This window comes from Schistocerca nitens, chromosome 3 (genome assembly GCF_023898315.1).
Source record: "Schistocerca nitens isolate TAMUIC-IGC-003100 chromosome 3, iqSchNite1.1, whole genome shotgun sequence".
In the NCBI taxonomy this organism is placed as follows: Eukaryota; Metazoa; Arthropoda; class Insecta; order Orthoptera; family Acrididae; genus Schistocerca; species Schistocerca nitens.
Genome location: NC_064616.1, coordinates 745,973,794 through 745,995,099, shown reverse-complemented (window position 1 = coordinate 745,995,099; position 21,306 = coordinate 745,973,794). Strand labels below are relative to the sequence as shown.

General features: G+C 46.2%; 1 protein-coding gene across 1 annotated transcript in view; it reads right to left on the bottom strand.

Annotated features, from left to right (window-relative positions):
- Positions 1 to 21,306, bottom strand: part of LOC126248730 (tetratricopeptide repeat protein 7B-like) — a 231,957-nt gene that overhangs the window by 105,373 nt on the left and 105,278 nt on the right. Inside the window, 1 exon segment of the mRNA XM_049950047.1 lies at positions 2,986 to 3,174. Within this exon segment, the coding sequence (XP_049806004.1) occupies positions 2,986 to 3,174 (189 nt within the window).

The following is a 21,306-nucleotide window of genomic DNA, read 5'->3' as shown; positions in this document are numbered from 1 at the left end:
GATAAAAAAAATTTCATGAGACACTCTCGATTAAAGCCAGTGGCTCGAGCAAGTGATGTTCCTTCAGGCTTTTGAACTGAAATCTCATTCCTGTGTCTGTTCATGAAGCGATCGAATCATCCCCTTCCAGTCACAGCATCAGTGAACAGATTGCTGATTTCATTTCTTACTGGGAGCTGATAAGCCATTCGCCTCATGTCCTTACAAGTGGGTCCTTAAAACTTCTTTCCCATCAATAGGCATACCCAACAAGATGCTTCTCAATTTCTTGGGGAATAAATGGTATTTTACCTAATTTTTCCTGTGTTAAAGTATTTAGATCTCTATCCTTTCTAGCCACCTTCCTAAAGGATGTATATTTTGGTATATCGTAACATCTTGCTGCTACATGTAGAGTTTTCATTTTATCTCTGACAGTCATCACTGTTTGAACCGTATCTTCAGGGTGCCATTTCTGTCGCATTCCCCTTTTTTAGGCCATAACCTTCCTCTTGGCATGATGACACATACAAAACAAAAGAAGTGTTGTAATATGGAACAGCACGTTTCGTATTTCCACCAAATGCCATTTTTGAAACTAACCAATGAAATTAGACTTTCGATAAACAATTTCGGCAACTAATATTATCATTTGTAGGTTTAATTCTATTAGTAAATCATAAAGTAGAAACAGTGTGCTAACTTGTAAATAAAGGTAGCAGAAAAATCATTTGAAGCTAACCTTGCAAAAATCTTTGGAGGTTGGAAAACAATGTATGTCTACTTATGGCCATAAACAATGAGATACTGACCTCTGCTGCGGAAACAGAACATTACGATTGTGATAACTGAAGCTGCCGCCCGGTGGCATTATCAGTCTCCAAATACTATGATGTTTCAAATTACAACCCTGCTTCTTATCACCAGCACTTCTTGTACACAATTTCTTAACAGTGCAATTAGGAGAACATTCAGTAAATTCAAACAAATGTAGCTGACAGTAAAACTTCAACACTGAAATTGATAGTGACGAGATTCTCACTTTTATCCATCATTATGCATATGAATAACTCTGTTGCTTGTTGTAAGTGTTACGAACTATTGAGTGAATAACTTCCAACTGTAGATACATTCTTACAGGAAATGTATCAGTCGTAGCAGGAGAGATAACTAGGGTTGGATGAGGAAGGAAATGTATCAGTCGTAGCAGGAGAGATAACTAGGGTTGGATGAGGAAGGGGAAGATACATGGTGCAATAATATTGCAATTTAAGAGTCAAAGTCACAAGAACTTTTTACCAGCCACCTTCATATGGGTATCTGTATGCCACTTACACCACAAATTTATTTTAACTGCTGAAAATACTCAACAAAGCATCAAAAAATACACTGACTCAAATGTGAGGCAGATGTAACTACAATGCTAATATGGCTAATGGATATCCACTTACCTAGCACCAGAAACAACATTTCTTTACATAAAAAGGACAATTTGATTAAGAAAATTGCAAAAAAATGCAAAGGCATGAAAGCTGACAAGTATCTGCTTTCGGCAGAGAACTCTCAGTACTGCCAATAACAACATTTTAAATAAAACACAGATTCCTTCTTTTTGGAGGATAGAGGAATTAGTTGAGAGAGGATTAAAAAAAGATGGATCCAAAAGCAGAAGCACTGTATTCTATTTCACATGATTCTATCAGCAGTAATGATAGCTGCTGTTCTGAAAGATAACACCCAAACACAGATCACCTCCTCCTATAAAATTAAATTACAATGATACTTATACACCATACAGAATGAAATTCTGTATTTTGAGCTTCGCATGTTCCGCAATATGCAGACTACATTCTAAATTTGAAAGATAAACTCAAAATCTACCTGCAGATAAAAATAAAACTCATAAAATGAGGAAATATAAGTATAGTCATCAACTTTACAATTTGTATTTCAGGTGTTATTGATAAAGATCATTACAATATAAAAACTGAGAAATAATAAGGTGCAGAAGTGGTTTGTGTATTTGGATAAGTAAGTAATTTTAATATAATTAATTTTTAATTGAATGCTTTCAAAATCATGTCAGGACATGCACAGCTTCAGAGTACACTATGGGAGAGTTCTGACAAAGTAAATAATTTGGAAGTAATATAAACCTTGGCAGCTTTTGGACGCATCCTTTTTCAAGCTAGAGCGCGCGCGCGCGCACACACACACACACACACACACACACACACACACACACACACACACACACACACACACACACACACAGAGAGAGAGAGAGAGAGAGAGAGAGAGAGAGAGAGAGAGAGAGACTACATTGTACCATCCCAGCAGCTTAACTGCAGTGAGTGGTATAAAGTGGATTGGGCAAGATGGGGAGGGAGGGTTGTAGGAAAAGATGGGGAGGGAGGGTTGTAGGAAAGCATTGCTGATGACTGGAAAAATGAACCAGCAAGTGAACAAGTAAGCTCATTCTGGCATAGGCAGGAGCTGTGTGTGTGGTGCACCCAAGTGGATTGGGCAGGACAGAGATCACAGGGAAGAAGAGAGCAAGGGTGTACTGTGAGTGTGAGTGTGGGGGTGGGGGTGGTCGGTCAGTGGAGATTACTTACAACATGTCCTTCAATAATCCAAAAGCTTAAGTGCCTATTGATCACCCAACACAACTAAATGGTGAGTTGTTATGTTCACCCCTTCCACTGTAGTTGTGCAAGACATAAATTGTATAAGGGACAAAAGTGGAAACTGATTATCAATTTAGAGATCATTAATCTTACATATTTTCCAGTGCAAATGTTTAAAACTGAAGGAACTTATACAAACAACACGTCTATTATTCAAGCTAATAGAAAGAGAGTGTGTCTTCATATCATCCTTATACACCTGTCATACACAGCAGCAATTAGCCACAGTTTGCACATGATCAAGCACAGGGTTTATGATTATAATTCACAGAAACGCAATGACAACAGTATATCAACAAAATTAGGAACATTTTACCTGATTTGTGTGTTCAAAGCAAATACGAGCTGCTAACAGACATGGAAGGACCTTAGTAGGTAAAAGGCGTATCACTTCCTTCAAAACTTTTAAAGCTCGAGGGTATTGACCCATTGACATTAAACAGAGAGCTTTCTGCATCCACACATGAGGTTCTTCAAATGAGAACTTCATTGCTCGTTCAAATGACTGAAAATGGCAGAAGAAAGTTTTGAAATAAACAAAGCTACAAACACATGCCTAGACAATATGAAATATATCTTAAAAATGGGTAATGTAAATCAAAATATGAAACTCAAAATATACGCATTGATCAAAACTTATACTTAGAAATGGGGAGAAAACAAGTGGAATATAACAGACAGGACATGAAGAGCTGTATGAACTCTCAGTCTTTCACACACAAAATTCTTGTTCTGGAATGATTGAAGGAAAGTCGAAACCTGGAACTGAATGGAGGAAAAGGAAAATTGAAACCTGGAACTGAATGGAGGAAAATGAAAGAAGTCTATTTATTTTGTGGGAAGCTAATGAAATGCACCAATGAGATTAACTGAAATTTGCAATTCTTGGAAGGATTCAACACTGACTTTTTTTCCTCTAAAAGGAGGATGAGGAACTAGAGTACAGAGCTGGTAGCAACAGCACACATCTGCGCATGGGGACTTGGGGTGGTGGAAAGCAAGGTGGGGAGAGTGCTGAACAACAACATTACACAGTGAGCAGTGATGCCATCCAAAATCACATCCTCACTATGGACTACAATAGCCACCATCTCAGAGGTGTACTTCCGCTTATCGCGGAGCACATACACTAGCATGGTTGCAGAAACACCAACCTTTCGGTGTTCTCAGAATAGCTGCAGGAAGACATCCACTGGCTGCTCAAAGCATGGGAAACATCACCTGGACTAATGAAGTAGTGCCACATGTTGGTACACACGAATGACAGGGTATGAGTATGTAGAAAACCATGTGCGAGATGCATCCCTTTAGTCAACAAGGCACTAGTCAGGCAGGTGATGGAACTGTTACTCAACAAAAGTAAGTGTAGACCAGGAAGTAGCAGGAACTGACTTGGCCCCATCACTGGGTATAGCCAAGCTCCAATTTAAAATAGTGTGTGGTGTTACCTGCCAGTGCGAGCATGGAAACTGATTGTGTGAAATGCCTTCACAGGCAACTGAGGTGGCTTGCTGGTAAAATCATTTAATTTAATGGTGATGAGAAGGAGAAGGAAATGACAGCGTAGATGGAAGAAGTGTCTTAATGTGGAACAAAAATATTACAGCTAAGTAAGTATGTGGTGAATAAATTACAGCAGGAGGCACACAATTACGAGATGAGTGGAGCTTATGTATTTACACCAAAGGGAAAGCAGGAAAGTGCTCACAATAAATATGCCATCGACAATATGGATAAATGTGTTACTACAGAGACCTTCACAGCTTATGTTACACACAACTGGACTTCAAGACTATCAAACGAACAGGGAATGGGAGGAAGCTGTGTCAGAGATGGGGATTGGAGAACAAATGGAATGGAGATGTAGCATAAAGTGCCAGGTATCTCACCCTAAATTCATTCACCGTGGTGGAGTAAATGAGGCAATGTTAGCAGCCTTTAACATGCCCCCACAGCATGACTACTACCAAGTATGGGTTTTAGGTTACTATGCTGGGGTATGGAATTGATCCTTATACTAAGTGAATTTTGTTTTTCTTCTATCCTTTTATTTATCCTTTCATTTTTGGTAACAGCTGATAACCACCTTCTTTACATTTTTTTACAAAGCAGACAACAAAGACATAAAATAGAATTTATTTTATATTTAATATGCACCAAGCACATACAATTTTAATTAATATGATTCAGTTTACAATTTTTAGGCTGATATCATAGACATAAGTAACAAACTGTTCTTGTACCATCAACGCTGAAGAACATTTTGCCACACAGACATCCAGTTTTCCATTCATTTAAGTGGAAACCTATTTAATTAAATTCTGCAGTATTGGTTTTTCGTTGTTAATTTTGCTCCAATACATCAGTGTCTAACCTAAATTCAACAGTCTTCTCCCTTACTTTCACAAATATATACCAATGCATTTTGATGCCACCAACAATAAAATAAAATAATCACACACTTTTTATTGAACTCAAGACCCCAAGAGTGCCAGGTTAATACCATATGCACTCAGCTATGTAACCACCACCAATCTGCTTTCCGAGGACATGCCTTTAGAGTATGGTACTTGGCACCTTAAACTACACAAGTGTCCAAAATTAAAGCAACAAACAGAAATTTTGCATGGTTATGTTTATTTTGCCATAAAACAGAATAAACAGGTGATAGTTAAGTAGAAACAATGTAAAGAATACAGAACATATGGAATTCCAATATGCATAACTGAAGACAAAAATTTTCTTCATTTCTTCCAACTTAGCAGATTTACACACACATTCCTACAACTGGTTAATGTGCTCAGTATGTGGTGTGACTACCTTTGGCAGCAATACAGGCCTGACAATGACACGGCATGCTTGTGAATGACACTGTCAAATCTCATGTTGAGGCAATAATGGCCATTCTTCCAGGTAAGCTGCTCGTAATCCTTAGAGAGTGGTTGGTGGATGCTGACATGATGCAACATATCTCCCTAGAGCACCCCAGACATCTATTGGATTCAAATCAGAAGAGCAAGCAGGCCATGGCATGCGTGTAATACCTTCCACTTCCAAGAAAACATTAACCTCTCTTGCTCTATGAGGTCGTGAGGTCGATCATTATCGTCCATCAATATGAAATTTGGGCCCACACCACCTTGCAACAACCGGATGAGGTCCCAAGATCTCATCACGATACCTGACAGCAGTTAAACCTTGCCCATTCATCCATACAATTTTGTGAGGAGGTGTTCATGTGGTCAACATAATCCTTGCCCCCACATTGGGGATCCTCCTCGATATCTATCTGTCTCCATAATGTCTGGGTTCCCTCCAGATACGAATACATCATGCATCACTCTCCAGACCAGATTGGGACTCATCTATGTTAAAAACATGGCATGTTGACGACTCCACTCTAGACATTCCCTTCCATGAAGACGCATCAAAGGTACACATACAGCAAGTCTCCAACAATAAAGGAAACTCTGCTGTAGCCTTCTGTACCTTCAGGTGCCAGCTGCCGTGCAGTACTAAGGCAGTACTGTCATGCCCTTACATCCAAATAACAGTCCTCTCTTTCTGATATCACATGTGGTCGGCCCTGCCCCAGTCTTTGGAGTACTGTTTCAGTCTCTATAAATTTTTGTCACATCCAAGAACGACGGAACGATTCACATTAAGCCATTGGGCCTCATTGGTTTGCAACTGTTCTGCTTCCATTATTCATATGGCCCTTCACCACAGAGTGTCTGGTAGGTGTGTCTTTTTGCCATACTGCACCGTCAGTGACTGTACACACAGTGATTATGGATGTGGGACTATCGAGCAGACCCTACCCTGTTTGATAAGTGCCCTGACAACATCATTTATGTGGTTGTCCATTGACCAGAATGCCATTTTCCATGCAGAACATAACTGTATAGCATCTGGTGACAGTTTGTACAATTATACGGTGAATTAGACACAAGACGGGGAAATAGCAATTTGTTGCTTTAATTTTGGATACCAGTGTGCAGCACCATTCAGACCATTCTCGACCTCCTCCTCAAGTCTTCCCCTAGTGAGAAAAATGAACATCTATGAACTTTTTTAAAAACAAAGTGCCATAATAAGCAGACTGTTCTGCACAAAAAGATAACAGTTTCAAAAAAGGTAACCCGCATTTCAAGAAAGCATCAGAAGTCAAGTGGCCACTTGTTTATTTAAACTAAATGCAGATTCATACATATTTTACTGTGAATAAATGCCGGCTAAGTTCTTGTGTCAAGGAGTATTGTCAAATAGTAGTGCTGATCTATGTTTAATTATTGTGCTACGCAGGGCATTGGTGTATAGATGTGTAGCACATGCACTTAGCAGGGTAATACTCTCACTTATGGGGGATACTTACACAAGATGAAATCTCTAACTGGCAAACATAGGAACTTACTTTTCGATAATGTGCATATCACAGAAACACTGTCATTACAGGTGAAACACCTACATTCCCGGTATACAAAGCAAATGAAACCATCGGGAATGTTTACAATTTGTAAACTAACACTGAACATAAAGAAAACAAATTGTGTGCATTTTAGCTTGAGGAGGGAAAGTAGTATTGTACTATTAAATGTACACAATAATTCAATGTACTGGCTAATTAACACACAAATTTTATGGACAATGATTGTCAGTTGAAGTGGAATCACACACCAAGATATTAGCAAAGAGTCAGCATTTTATGACCTTTCTGAGTGTAACAGAAAGTGCCTTGTAGTTTCCTGTTATTCCCGTGTGCACTTGATCCCCAAAACATGGTACTCCAGCTAAGGATTAGGTTCTCAAAACATGCCCACAATATTCACCCCACAGAAAAGGATATTACCTGAGTACAACTACAAATCCATTACGAACATTAAGAAAAACGTTGGTTTCTTCATTGTGGGACATGCAGTGTATATTATGTCATAGTGGGACAGTATGCAGAGGACTGGTAGACAGTATGCCATTTGAAGCTCTATTTTAGAATATAAGCTTATTTCAACTTTGTTACCTTCATCAGTACATCTGCCAAGAATCACATTTATTTATACTTTACATAATATATAATGTATAAAGGTTTTTACTTTTAATGCTATCTATACTCATGTCCTGACATTGTAGACTGACATATGTCAAATTTGAGTGAACTATTCTTGCCATCTGTAGTTGTTAGATGCAATATTTTTCAGTGATGTTTTAAAGTTGTCTGATAGTTTGCTGTTGGACGTATATGATGTGTTTTTTTTATCATTTGATAATTGCAGAAATTCAAGTTTGACAGCACGTCATTTACTCCAAGACACTTATGTTGTTGTGGGTTGTGCCTCTGTGGAACTGTTATTGATGTGCTTGTAATCCCTGGTGCTTTGGTTATCTGTTATCACTACATAATTAAAAAAAAAACTGTGTTTGAAATCTGTCTGTTCATTTAGTATATCATAGTGTTCCTGAACATAGTTTCGTGCTAATATTATTTGTCAGTCTGAATGTTAATTTCAAATTTGAATTTTTTAGTAGGGAGTTTAGTTTATTGGAGAGTTTTCCCATATAGTTTGTTGCTATGTAGATGATCTTTTTTTAATGCAGTTTTTCTCAGTGTTATTTTATGATTTACAGGGTCCTTTTTAGGGTGTGTTTTTTTCATATAGCAGTACAACCACATTAGCATTATAAATGTTCTTGTATGCGACGTATAGTGAAGCCATAGTAAGAGTACATAACATTTTTCTTTAAAACATGGGGTTACATAAATTGTATTGTACTTGAGTTATTTCTTTATGCATGATCTCTTGTTGCAGTGGCAAATTTAGGATTCTGTTAGTCGTGGAATGAAAGAATGAAAACAGATGAAAGAAACAAATAACAACCAACCTACCTTCTTCATATATCTAAAAATGAAAAACACAACACACTTCAAAAATGAAAACCACAAAGTTGAAACATTGAAAATGCACTACAAATCCTGCACAAACATCCAATCATGAATATTTTGGAGGAATTTGAAATGTACATACACTCCAAGGATTATCCCTACAATATACTAAATGAACAGATTGATTTCAAGTGCACACAGTTTTTCCAATAATTTTATTGAAATTTTATATAGGGATACTGGATAACCAAACACCAGAGATTACAAACACATCAACAACAGTTCCACATATACACAACCCATAACAATGTAAATATCTCTTGAGTAAACAACTAGCTGTCTAACTTGAATTTCTATGACTATCAAATAATAAAAAATGTACTATAATATAGGTCCAACAGCAAATTATCAAACAACTTTAAAATGTCACTGAAAAAACATTGCATCCAACAACTACAGACAGCAATAAACAGTTTACTAAAAGTTTACATCCATCAACAACATCAGGACATGGGTATATCATCAAATGTTAAAAATCCTTTATAAATTATATATTATGCAAATTACAAATAAATGTCATTGTTTGTGAATGTACTGACGAAGGCAATAAAATTGAAATAAACTTATACACTATATATACGACTAGTTTTAAAAATACACTCCTGGAAATGGAAAAAAGAACACATTGACACAGGTGTGTCAGACCCACCATACTTGCTCCGGACACTGCGAGAGGGCTGTACAAGCAATGATCACACGCATGGCACAGCGGACACACCAGGAACCGCGGTGTTGGCCGTCGAATGGCGCTAGCTGCGCAGCATTTGTGCACCGCCGCCGTCAGTGTCAGCCAGTTTGCCGTGGCATACGGAGCTCCATCGCAGTCTTTAACACTGGTAGCATGCCGCGACAGCGTGGACGTGAACCGTATGTGCAGTTGACGGACTTTGAGCGAGGGCGTATAGTGGGCATGCGGGAGGCCGGGTGGACGTACCGCCGAATTGCTCAACACGTGGGGCGTGAGGTCTCCACAGTACATCGATGTTGTCGCCAGTGGTCGGCGGAAGGTGCACGTGCCCGTCGACCTGGGACCGGACCGCAGCGACGCACGGATGCACGCCAAGACCGTAGGATCCTACGCAGTGCCGTAGGGGACCGCACCGCCACTTCCCAGCAAATTAGGGACACTGTTGCTCCTGGGGTATCGGCGAGGACCATTCGCAATCGTCTCCATGAAGCTGGGCTACGGTCCCGCACACCGTTAGGCCGTCTTCCGCTCACGCCCCAACATCGTGCAGCCCGCCTCCAGTGGTGTCGCGACAGGCGTGAATGGAGGGACGAATGGAGACGTGTCGTCTTCAGCGATGAGAGTCGCTTCTGCCTTGGTGCCAATGATGGTCGTATGCGTGTTTGGCGCCGTGCAGGTGAGCGCCACAATCAGGACTGCATACGACCGAGGCACACAGGGCCAACACCCGGCATCATGGTGTGGGGAGCGATCTCCTACACTGGCCGTACACCACTGGTGATCGTCGAGGGGACACTGAATAGTGCACGGTACATCCAAACCGTCATCGAACCCATCGTTCTACCATTCCTAGACTGGCAAGGGAACTTGCTGTTCCAACAGGACAATGCACGTCCGCATGTATCCCGTGCCACCCAACATGCTCTAGAAGGTGTAAGTCAACTACCCTGGCCAGCAAGATCTCCGGATCTGTCCCCCATTGAGCATGTTTGGGACTGGATGAAGCGTCGTCTCACGCGGTCTGCACGTCCAGCACGAACGCTGGTCCAACTGAGGCGCCAGGTGGAAATGGCATGGCAAGCCGTTCCACAGGACTACATCCAGCATCTCTACGATCGTCTCCATGGGAGAATAGCAGCCTGCATTGCTGCGAAAGGTGGATATACACTGTACTAGTGCCGACATTGTGCATGCTCTGTTGCCAGTGTATGTGCCTGTGGTTCTGTCAGTGTGATCATGTGATGTATCTGACCCCAGGAATGTGTCAATAAAGTTTCCCCTTCCTGGGACAATGAATTCACGGTGTTCTTATTTCAATTTCCAGGAGTGTATACATAGAAATTTACTTGCCATAAAATTCTGTAACTTAAGAATTAACAATATATTCCAAATAGCCTGAACATATTACACAGCACTTAAAATGTGTAGAACACAAAATATCTACCAACAACAAAAACTAGAAAATTGCAGAAACTGTTTATGTCGGTTCCTTGGGTGCATTCCTTCATGTGATTCTAAAATTAGTAACTACCATGAAGTACCAATCAAACAACATTTAATGTGTGGTGTCACTGCCAGACACCACACTTGCTAGGTGGTAGCCTTTAAATCGGCCGCGGTCCATTACTATACGTCGGACCCGCGTGTCGCCACTGTCAGTGATTGCAGACCGAGCGCCACCACACGGCAGGTCTAGAGAGACTTCCTAGCACTCGCCCCAGTTGTACAGCCGACTTTGCTAGGGATGCTACACTGACAAATACGCTCTCATTTGCCGAGACGATAGTTAGCATAGCCTTCAGCTACGTCATTTGCTACGACCTAGCAAGGCGCCGTATTCAATTGATATTTATTATGTGAAGCATGTACCGTCAAGAGCGATGTACTCCAATTATGGATTAAAGTTAAGTATTACAGCAACTGCGTCCGTTTTTCTAAGTTCTCATTTCTCTGAACTGTTCCAGACCTCATGCCAGTCTGCGTGTAATTAAACGCGTGCATTTCGGCCTCCTCTAGCAGTACGGTGTTGGCTCTTCTGCCAACACAGCACATGGCGACGAGTCTAAAAAGGGTCTTCTTCTTTATGCTTGCTTAAATTTCATTGTGTCATGGCTTCGCCACAATCTCTAGATGTACTGTCCGAATTTTATCGCTTGCAGAATCAGCAGACGCAGGCCTTATTGGATGCCCTTGGACAGCTCGTCCAGGGTCAACGTGCGATGCAAAACGATGCGGCAGCCGCCGCTCCACCACTACCGCAGCCACAACACACAGTTGCACCACCTTTTCGTCCTTTTGATGCGGCACTGGAAAGCTGGACAGAGTGGTCACGCCAATTTGGATTCCATCTCGCCGCCTATAGAATTCAAGGTAACGAGCGGCAGCCTTTCTTATTAGCATGTGTCGGCATATCCACGTACCGAGTGATAGTGAAATTGTTTCCCCGACGCGACGTAGCAACTCTGTCCTACGAAGAAATTTTGTCTGCATTAGATGCCTATTTCAAAGAATCAGTCAATGTAGTTGCAAAAAGGTATACGTTCTTTCGTACAAAACGTACGGCCGGTCAAACTACTCGGGAGTGGGTTGCAACCTTGCAAGGCCTTACTAGGGATTGTGCTTTTGAGTGTCAATGTGGACTCCCTTATTCAGATACAATGGTACGTGATGCAATTGCACAGAACGTTTCTGATGTTCGTATCAGGGAACAGATTTTGAAACTAGTCAATCCCTCCCTTCCACAAGTGATGGACATATTGGATAGGCAAGACACACTTGACTTTGCTCAGGAATCATTTGCAAGTTGCCAGCCGTGTGTCACGTTAACCGGCCCGCCGGGCGCGCCGCACGGAACAGTAAACAGCCCTCGCGCTCGTACGCGCAGCTGCTGACAAGCCCTCCGCTACGTGTGCCGCGCAAGCAAGCAAATGCAGTGCTAAAGTCATGCCTGCGGTGTGCTACTAGACATTCGCGTGAGAATTGCCCGTCACGCCAAGCTATTTGCTTTTTCTGTAATAAAAAAGGACATGTTCAAAGTGTTTGCCAGAAAAAGCTCAGATCAGACACTAAAAACCATTCCAGGCCCTTTGCTTTGCGCCGGAATCGGAATCGAACCAAGAATACTCAGGCTCGTGCACCTTCGCCCATGGAAATTCATGTAGTTAATTCCACTCCGCCCAGTGCCACTCTCTCTAACAGTGACTGTGTTCGTCCCACAAATAGTGTGTGTCGACATCGACGGAAATCACGTCAAGTCGCAAGTGATTCTGTACCGGTGTCAGTTCATGTTGCATGAGACAGTCGCTCTTGTCGTCGCAGGACAATAAACTTTTTGTAGATTTGGTCATTCATGGCAACGTGATACCATTCCAGCTCGATACCGGAGCTGCAGTTTCATTGATCAATAAAGACACGTACCAACAGCTGGGCACACCTCCGTTGCGTGCCGCAAATGTTCAGCTAACTACATATTCAGATCACAAGATCCCTGTGTTAGGACAGTGTAGCCTTCTTGCAACATACAAGGGACAAACAACACTTGTGTCATTTTACGTACTTCGTTCTTCTGCTGCAGTGAACTTGTTTGGTTTAGATTTATTTCAGTTGTTTAACTTGTCTATAGTACATCAGGTCCTATCAGTGAACCAGACTGTGCCTTCAGACAGTGTTTCTCGTCTATGTGAAGAATTTGCAGACATTTTTACACCGGGGCTAGGTTGCGCTAAGAACCATAAAGCACATTTGGAACTGAAAGTAAACGCGCAACCGAAATTTTTCAGAGCGCGCAATGTTCCCCACGCATTGCGTGATGAGGTCGCACGAACATTACACGAATTGGAATCACAAGGTGTAATTGAACGTGTGGAGGCTTCTCTCTGGGCATCACCCTTAGTAATTTTGCCAAAAACCTTCAGGAAAATTGAGACTGTGTGTGGACTTCAAGGCAACAGTGAATCCACAACTAGTGGGGGGTGAGAGGGAGAGGGGGGTGAGAGGCAGAGGGGGGTGAGAGGCAGAGGGGGGTGAGAGGCAGAGGGGGTGAGAGGCAGAGGGGGTGGGAGGCAGAGGGGGTGGGAGGCAGAGGGGGGATGGAGAGGGGGTGGGAGGCAGAGGGGGGGATGGAGAGGGGGTGGGAGGCAGAGGGGGGGATGGAGAGGGGGTGGGAGGGAGAGGGGGGTGAGAGGGAGAGGGGGGTGAGAGGGAGAGGGGTGGTGGGAGGGAGAGGGGTGGTGGGAGGGAGAGGGGTGGTGGGAGGGAGAGGGGTGGTGGGAGGGAGAGGGGTGGTGGGAGGGAGAGGGGTGGTGGGAGGGAGAGGGGTGGTGGGAGGGAGAGGGGGGTGGGAGGGAGAGGGGGGTGGGAGGGAGAGGGGGGTGGGAGGGAGAGGGGGTGGGAGGGAGAGGGGGTGGGAGGGAGAGGGGGGTGGGAGGGAGAGGGGTGGTGGGAGGGAGAGGGGGTGGGAGGGAGAGGGGGGTGGGTGGGGGAGAGAGGGGTGGGTGGGGGAGAGAGGGAGAGGGGGAGAGAGGGAGAGGGGGAGAGAGGGGGGTGGGGGAGAGAGGGAGAGGGGGAGAGAGGGAGAGGGGGAGAGAGAGGGGGGGGAGAGAGGGAGAGGGGGGAGAGAGGGAGAGGGGGGAGAGAGGGAGAGGGGGGAGGGAGATGGGGAGGGAGAGGGGGGAGGGAGATGGGGAGGGAGAGGGGGAGGGAGATGGGGGAGAGAGAGGGGGAGGGAGATGGGGGAGAGAGAGGGGGAGGGAGAGGGGGAGGGAGAGGGGGAGGGAGAGGGGGAGGGAGATGGGGGAGAGAGAGGGGGAGGGAGAGGGGGAGGGAGAGGGGGAGGGAGAGGGGGAGGGAGAGGGGGTGGGAGAGGGGGAGGGGGGAGGGAGAGGGGGAGGGAGAGGGGGAGGGAGAGGGGGAGGGAGAGGGGGGAGGGAGAGGGGGCGGGAGAGGGGGCGGGGGAGGGAGAGGGGTAGGGAGAGGGGAAGGGAGAGGCGGGAGGGAGGAGGGGGTGGGAGCGGGGGGTGAAGAGGGGGGATCGAGAGGGGGGATCGAGAGGGGGGATGGGGAGGGGGGATGGAGAGTGGGGATGGAGAGTGGGGAGGGAGAGTGGGGAGGGAGAGTGGGGAGGGAGAGGGGGGAGGGAGAGGGGGGAGGGAGAGGGGGGAGGGAGAGGGGGGAGGGAGAGGGGGGAGGGAGAGGGGGGAGGGAGAGTGGGGAGGGAGAGTGGGGAGGGAGAGTGGGGAGGGAGAGTGGGGAGGGAGAGTAGGGAGGGAGAGGGGGGAGGGAGAGGGGGGAGGGAGAGGGGGGAGGGAGAGGGGGAGGGAGAGGGGGGAGGGAGAGGGGGAGGGAGAGTGGGTAGGGAGAGGAGGAGGGAGGGGGGAGGAAGAGGGGGGAGGGAGAGGGGGAGGGAGAGGGGGGAGGGAGAGGGGGGAGGGAGAGGGGGAGGGAGAGGGGGGAGGGAGAGGGGGAGGGAGAGGGAGATGGGGGAGGGAGAGTGGGGAGGGAGAGTGGGGAGGGAGAGTGGGGAGGGAGAGGGGGAGGGGAAGGGAGAGGGGGGAGGGAGAGGGGGGAGGGAGAGGGTGGAGGGAGAGGGGGGAGGGAGAGAGGGGAGGGAGAGGGGGAGGGAGAGGGGGGAGGGAGAGGGCGGAGGGAGACGGGGGAGGGAGACGGGGGAGGGAGAGGGGGGAGGGAGAGGGGGGAGGGAGAGGGGGGAGGGAGAGGGGGGAGGGAGAGGGGGGGAGGGAGAGGGGGGAGGGAGAGGGGGGAGGGAGAGGGAGAGGGGGGCGGGAGAGTGGGGAGGGAGAGTGGGGAGGGAGACGGGGGAGGGAGAGGGGGGAGGGAGAGGGGGGAGGGAGAGGGGGGAGGGAGACGGGGGAGGGAGAGGGGGGAGGGAGAGGGGGGAGGGAGAGGGGGGAGGGAGAGGGGGGAGGGAGAGGGGGGAGGGAGAGGGGGGAGGGAGGGGGGGAGGGAGGGGGGGAGGGAGAGGGGGAGGGAGAGAGGGGAGGGAGAGGGGGGAGGGAGAGGGGGGAGGGAGAGGGGGGAGGGAGAGGGGGAAGGGAGAGGGGGAAGGGAGAGAGGGGAGGGAGAGGGGGGAGGGAGAGGGGGGAGGGAGAGAGGGGAGGGAGAGGGGGGAGGGAGATGGGGAGAGAGGGGAGGGAGAGGGGGGAGGGAGATGGGGAGAGAGGGGGGGTGGGAGGGAGAGGGGGAGGGAGAGGGGGGTGGGAGAGGGGGAGGGAGAGGGGGTAGGGTGGGAGAGGGGGGAGGGAGAGGGGGTAGGGAGGGAGAGGGGGTAGGGAGGGAGAGGGGGGAGGGAGAGGGGGTAGGGAGGGAGAGGGGGGAGGGAGAGGGGGTAGGGAGGGAGAGGGGGGAGGGAGATGGGGGAGGGAGAGGGGGAAGTGGGTAGTGGGCGGGGCAGGGGGAAGTGGGCGGGGGGAGGGGGAGGGGGAAGTGAGCGGGGGGAGGGGCAGGGAGACGGGGGAGGGGGATGGAGAGGTGAGATGGGGAGGGGGACGGAGAGGGGGGAGGGAGAGGGGGTGGGAGAGGGGGAGGGAGAGGGGGGAGGGAGAGGGGGGAGGGAGAGGGGGGAGGGAGAGGGGGGAGGGAGAGGGGGAGATGATGTACATAAAGGAGAACATGCACATTATAATTTCTGAAGGTAATTGCATGCAAACGTATGGTGCTGTAACAGGAACTGAAGGCATGAACAACTATTTTTAGTACTGAAGACTTAGCTGACTATGTACTAATTAATGGAGAATGCAGAAAGAGCACCAAAACCTGTCTACAACTTCAATTTTGGATCCAAAAACTGCATAGTTTAATTCGGAAACACAAATTTGATACATGCATCTCTGTGGTTAATAAGGTTACAGTGACATGCTATTACCACTTAATAAAACCATGGTGACCATTTGTCGAAGTAAAAATACACTCCTGGAAATTGAAATAAGAACACCGTGAATTCATTGTCCCAGGAAGGGGAAACTTTATTGACACATTCCTGGGGTCAGATACATCACATGATCACACTGACAGAACCACAGGCACACAGACACTGGCAACAGAGCATGCACAATGTCGGCACTAGTACAGTGTATATCCACCTTTCGCAGCAATGCAGGCTGCTATTCTCCCATGGAGACGATCGTAGAGATGCTGGATGTAGTCCTGTGGAACGGCTTGCCATGCCATTTCCACCTGGCGCCTCAGTTGGACCAGCGTTCGTGCTGGACGTGCTGACCGCGTGAGACGACGCTTCATCCAGTCCCAAACATGCTCAATGGGGGACAGATCCGGAGATCTTGCTGGCCAGGGGGTAGTTGACTTACACCTTCTAGAGCACGTTGGGTGGCACGAGATACATGCGGACGTGCATTGTCCTGTTGGAACAGCAAGTTCCCTTGCCGGTCTAGGAATGGTAGAACGATGGGTTCGATGACGGTTTGGATGTACCGTGCACTATTCAGTGTCCCCTCGACGATCACCAGTGGTGTACGGCCAGTGTAGGAGATCGCTCCCCACACCATGATGCCGGGTGTTGGCCCTGTGTGCCTCGGTTGTATGCAGTCCTGATTGTGGCGCTCACCTGCACGGCGCCAAACACGCATACGACCATCATTGGCACCAAGGCAGAAGCGACTCTCATCGCTGAAGACGACACGTCTCCATTCATGCCTGTCGCGACACCACTGGAGGCGGGCTGCACGATGTTGGGGCGTGAGTGGAAGACGGCCTAACGGTGTGCGGGACCGTAGCCCAGCTTCATGGAGACGGTTGCGAATGGTCCTCGCCGATACCCCAGGAGCAACAGTGTCCCTAATTTGCTGGGAAGTGGCGGTGCGGTCCCCTACGGCACTGCGTAGGATCCTACGGTCTTGGCGTGCATCCGTGCTCGCTGCGGTCCGGTCCCAGGTCGACGGGCACGTGCACCTTCCGCCGACCACTGGCGACAACATCGATGTACTGTGGAGACCTCACGCCCCACGTGTTGAGTAATTCGGCGGTACGTCCACCCGGCCTCCCGCATGCCCACTATACGCCCTCGCTCAAAGTCCGTCAACTGCACATACGGTTCACGTCCACGCTGTCGCGGCATGCTACCAGTGTTAAAGACTGCGATGGAGCTCTGTATGCCACGGCAAACTGGCTGACACTGACGGCGGCGGTGCACAAATGCTGCGCAGCTAGCGCCATTCGACGGCCAACACCGCGGTTCCTGGTGTGTCCGCTGTGCCGTGCGTGTGATCATTGCTTGTACAGCCCTCTCGCAGTGTCCGGAGCAAGTATGGTGGGTCTGACACACCGGTGTCAATGTGTTCTTTTTTCAATTTCCAGGAGTGTAGATTATCAAGATCTTTATGATATATGGAAGTATCTCATGCGAAACAGGTGCCTCACACTGTATGTGGGATTTGAGGAAGCAATGCTACCTTGAGACCACAGAGACCAGCTGTTTTGAAAATCTGTCCCACCCTACTCAACCAGAGCTAGTTTAAGGCTTCAATGTTCTTAAACAACTGAGAAAATATGTAGTCAAATTGCAGTGGTCCACCACTTGCTAGGCAGCATCCTTTGAGTTAAAAGCTGAAGGGTGCAAGATGGGAGAAGTCCCATCCCCCCCCCACCACCACCCACCCACCCCCCTCGACTCTGGAATAAGAGTTTCCTGAGGCCTGCCCATCACAGAGCTGTTGGGAAGGATGCCTGCCGCCTTACACCACCTGTCCTGGTTCCATGGCCCATTAGAAGGCGAGAGTATCAAATACCTCAACACTCTCGCAATATGGAAGAACTCAAGAGTGGCTGCAATATTGTCTTTAGGCAGATATTACTGCCACTGGCAGCTAAGAGCCGAAAGGGCATGGCAACCACGTTAGACCTCTACAGGAAATAAATAACTGGCCTGGCTGGCAGATCAGCAGTTTATACCTCATCACTGAAGTACTCATTGTGTTTATTCTCAAATACAGATGTCACCTCACTTTCCTGGACCAAGAAATTCATTTGGAACTATTTGATTGTTTGTTGTTAAGATGATTCTGGTTTCGTTTAGTGGTACTGATATGGGCTCATATTACTTGCAGCACAAATGTTTGCACTATATGGCATTTTTGGCTATTGTCTAAGCACCTATTTTGATTTCTACACACTACATGGTTTGTAGGAGTGGCCTGTATATTTAGTGTCAAACTACAGTACAAAAAATTAGGATATAGTCCTCGATAAGCAGTGGGAATCTCACTGCGATGTTATAAATAAAATACATTATAAATACCTTGAAGTTTCCACGTGGTTTAAGCCTTTCTATTTGAGCATACACTGGCATGTAGGCCAACAACTGCCCTACTTATTCATTCAAGAGCCATCTCATTTAGGCTCTAGATTGGGTAGACCCAACAAAAGACATTTCCGTCAGAGAAAAATCTGGTGCTGTTAACCAGATACTGATCCCATGACCATTGCTTCAGCATGAGCGGTGCTGAACACTACACCACATGATGAGGTTGAGGTCCGCTCATGCTGTGTGATAATGTTAAAGTCTTGTTTCCCTCATTTTGTGCAAGCAGCCTGAAAATACTGACTTTTGGTTAACATGGTGAACAGCCACTGTAGGCCTGAGAGATAATATTAGCCAGGTCATGTCCGTACATAAGAAATGTAGCCGACTGAGGGTGGAGCATAGAAGAATTGGGTGGAAAATGGTAAGAACATTACAATAATGAGATAAGATAGTTCTTCCAAGTTGCATACAGCTAGGTGCTCAGGTCGACTACTGAAATTCTCAATAAGAACTGTAGTAAGACAAATCTGTTAGGAATGTAGCACACAGAAAGTGTAAGATGGAAAGAAGATCAAGATTTAATGCTGCATCAATGGTGAGAGCATTAGAAGTTTAACACATTCTCAGCATACAAAAGGCTCAGACATGAAATCAGTTGAGGCATTTTCATGGGAACCATGATGCATTCACTTGGAGTGATTTAGATAAACCATGGAAAACCCAAATCTGAATAACTCAGTGGGGAAGATTCCAGAATGAGATTTTCACACTGTTGCAGAGTGTGGGCTGAAATGTAACTTCCTGGCAGGTTAAAACTTTGTGCCAGAGCAAGACTCGAACTCGGGACCTTTGCGTTTAATGGACAAGTGCTCTAGGGACTGAGCTCAAATTCGTGGGGGTTTGAATCCCATTACCTCCAAGTGTATTTCCAGCAGCTTAACCATTGTGCCACCACACCTAGTATCATGCAGAGAAAGGCAAAAGTTACTGAATGGAAAAAAAAAACTGGCTGTTGCTTCATCTGTCTAATAAGATGCACTGACGAAAAATCAATTAGATGATTAGGGACAGTCAATAGGAGTAACGGATTAAGGTCGGGGAGGATTAGGACTGCAATTAGAGAGACAAATTTTGGTTCTTAAAAAGAGGCATTAAAGAACTGAGACGAAAGATGCTGGTGCATTAGATTTCTGATATGAATGGGGATGTTTTAATTTCATTCTTGTAACCACTACGTTCATTGTCTTTCCATTTCCTTCACTGTGATGTTTTCCTTAACAGTTTTAGTCAGTTTACCATTTTGAAATTTGTTAGTGTCCTTTTTATTACATTCAGATTATTTCTGTCTCTCTACTGGTGTCATTTTTGTCATTATCATTAATACTGTGTGTTGGATAATTTTTTCCTATTATGCGTCTACTCACCACCTCTGCTATTTTCACAATGAAGGCATGGCGAAAAAATTTCAGCCGAATGTTGAAAGATTTTCTGTATTTCAAAAAGTCATTTATTTTTACGTGTGTGCACTTTTTTCCACCGAAAAGATTCACTCTGCAAAGCACAACTCTGACAGGCCTACCAACACTAAAAATTAATATGTAGGCCCCTTTTCAGAAATTCTGCATACATTTCTGTTGTTGATTAACTCCACAGACTAAAGAATTTGTGGCGGCCTTAGCACCACTCTTCATGCTGAGGAACTGGAAAATTCAGGGCAGAGACTTGTCACGTGCTACAACAGACTGACTGAGATATGAGTGCCAGTCTGTGCACAACTGCTGACCTTGGACAGACAGTAAGAGCTATTAGGTATGAAATTACACAAACAAAACTGTGAGCCACCATACATAGTCTTAGTGTATTTGTACCTCACAACTGGTTATTCAAAACGAAAATGGGGACTTCGTGAGATCACACGGCATAAGTGCTCACAATCCAAAAGACTTGAACACTGACTGCCTGCCATCATCAAACCTGAATTCATGGCGTCTGAAAGTGAAGCTACAACATCAGTGATTGCTGTAGAACAGCTAGTTATTGAATCAACAGTTACAAGAGCAGCAGCAACTGCTGTACTAACAATGAGAATTCCTCCAGCATCTAGAGCAATTCCTCCAAGAGGAGGCTACCTGGTTGCACCTAATCCAGCAATAAAGTGGCTCAGTAGATGCAAGACCAGTTACCCTAATGACACACCAGGTGGGTCAAGCTGGTACCTACCTGCAGTAGTAAGGCTGGTAAGCCACAGCAGCATTGTTCATGGCATCCAGGCATGGATGTATAGCTGTGGCTTTCGAACACCACTGTTCTACACTGAATGCCCAGTCATATGGTTCAGTCACACTGAGAACCATTTTGCCACTGCTGATATAACGCAGGAACTGCCTTACTACCTGGTAAATCTGTCACAATGTTGCCAGTTCCCCAAGGTGGAGTTTGTGGCACAGCAACTGCCACAAATTTAATTGTCACATGGTATTCAAGTTGGCGAAAACTTTTGGTTGCCTAAAAAAATTTTCAGCCACTAAATAATTTTGATGTACGAACAGATGGAAGCCACAAGGCATCAAATCTCAGTAACAGGATATATATTTAAACAATTTATATTAAAAATTCCCAGATGATGTTGAGCACATGCATTATGCTGATGAAAAATTAGTCTCTCTCAATCCAGGATACTTCTTGTGAATAATTTTATCATGTCAGTCCAGAAGATGTGTGCAACATTTGCAAGTTA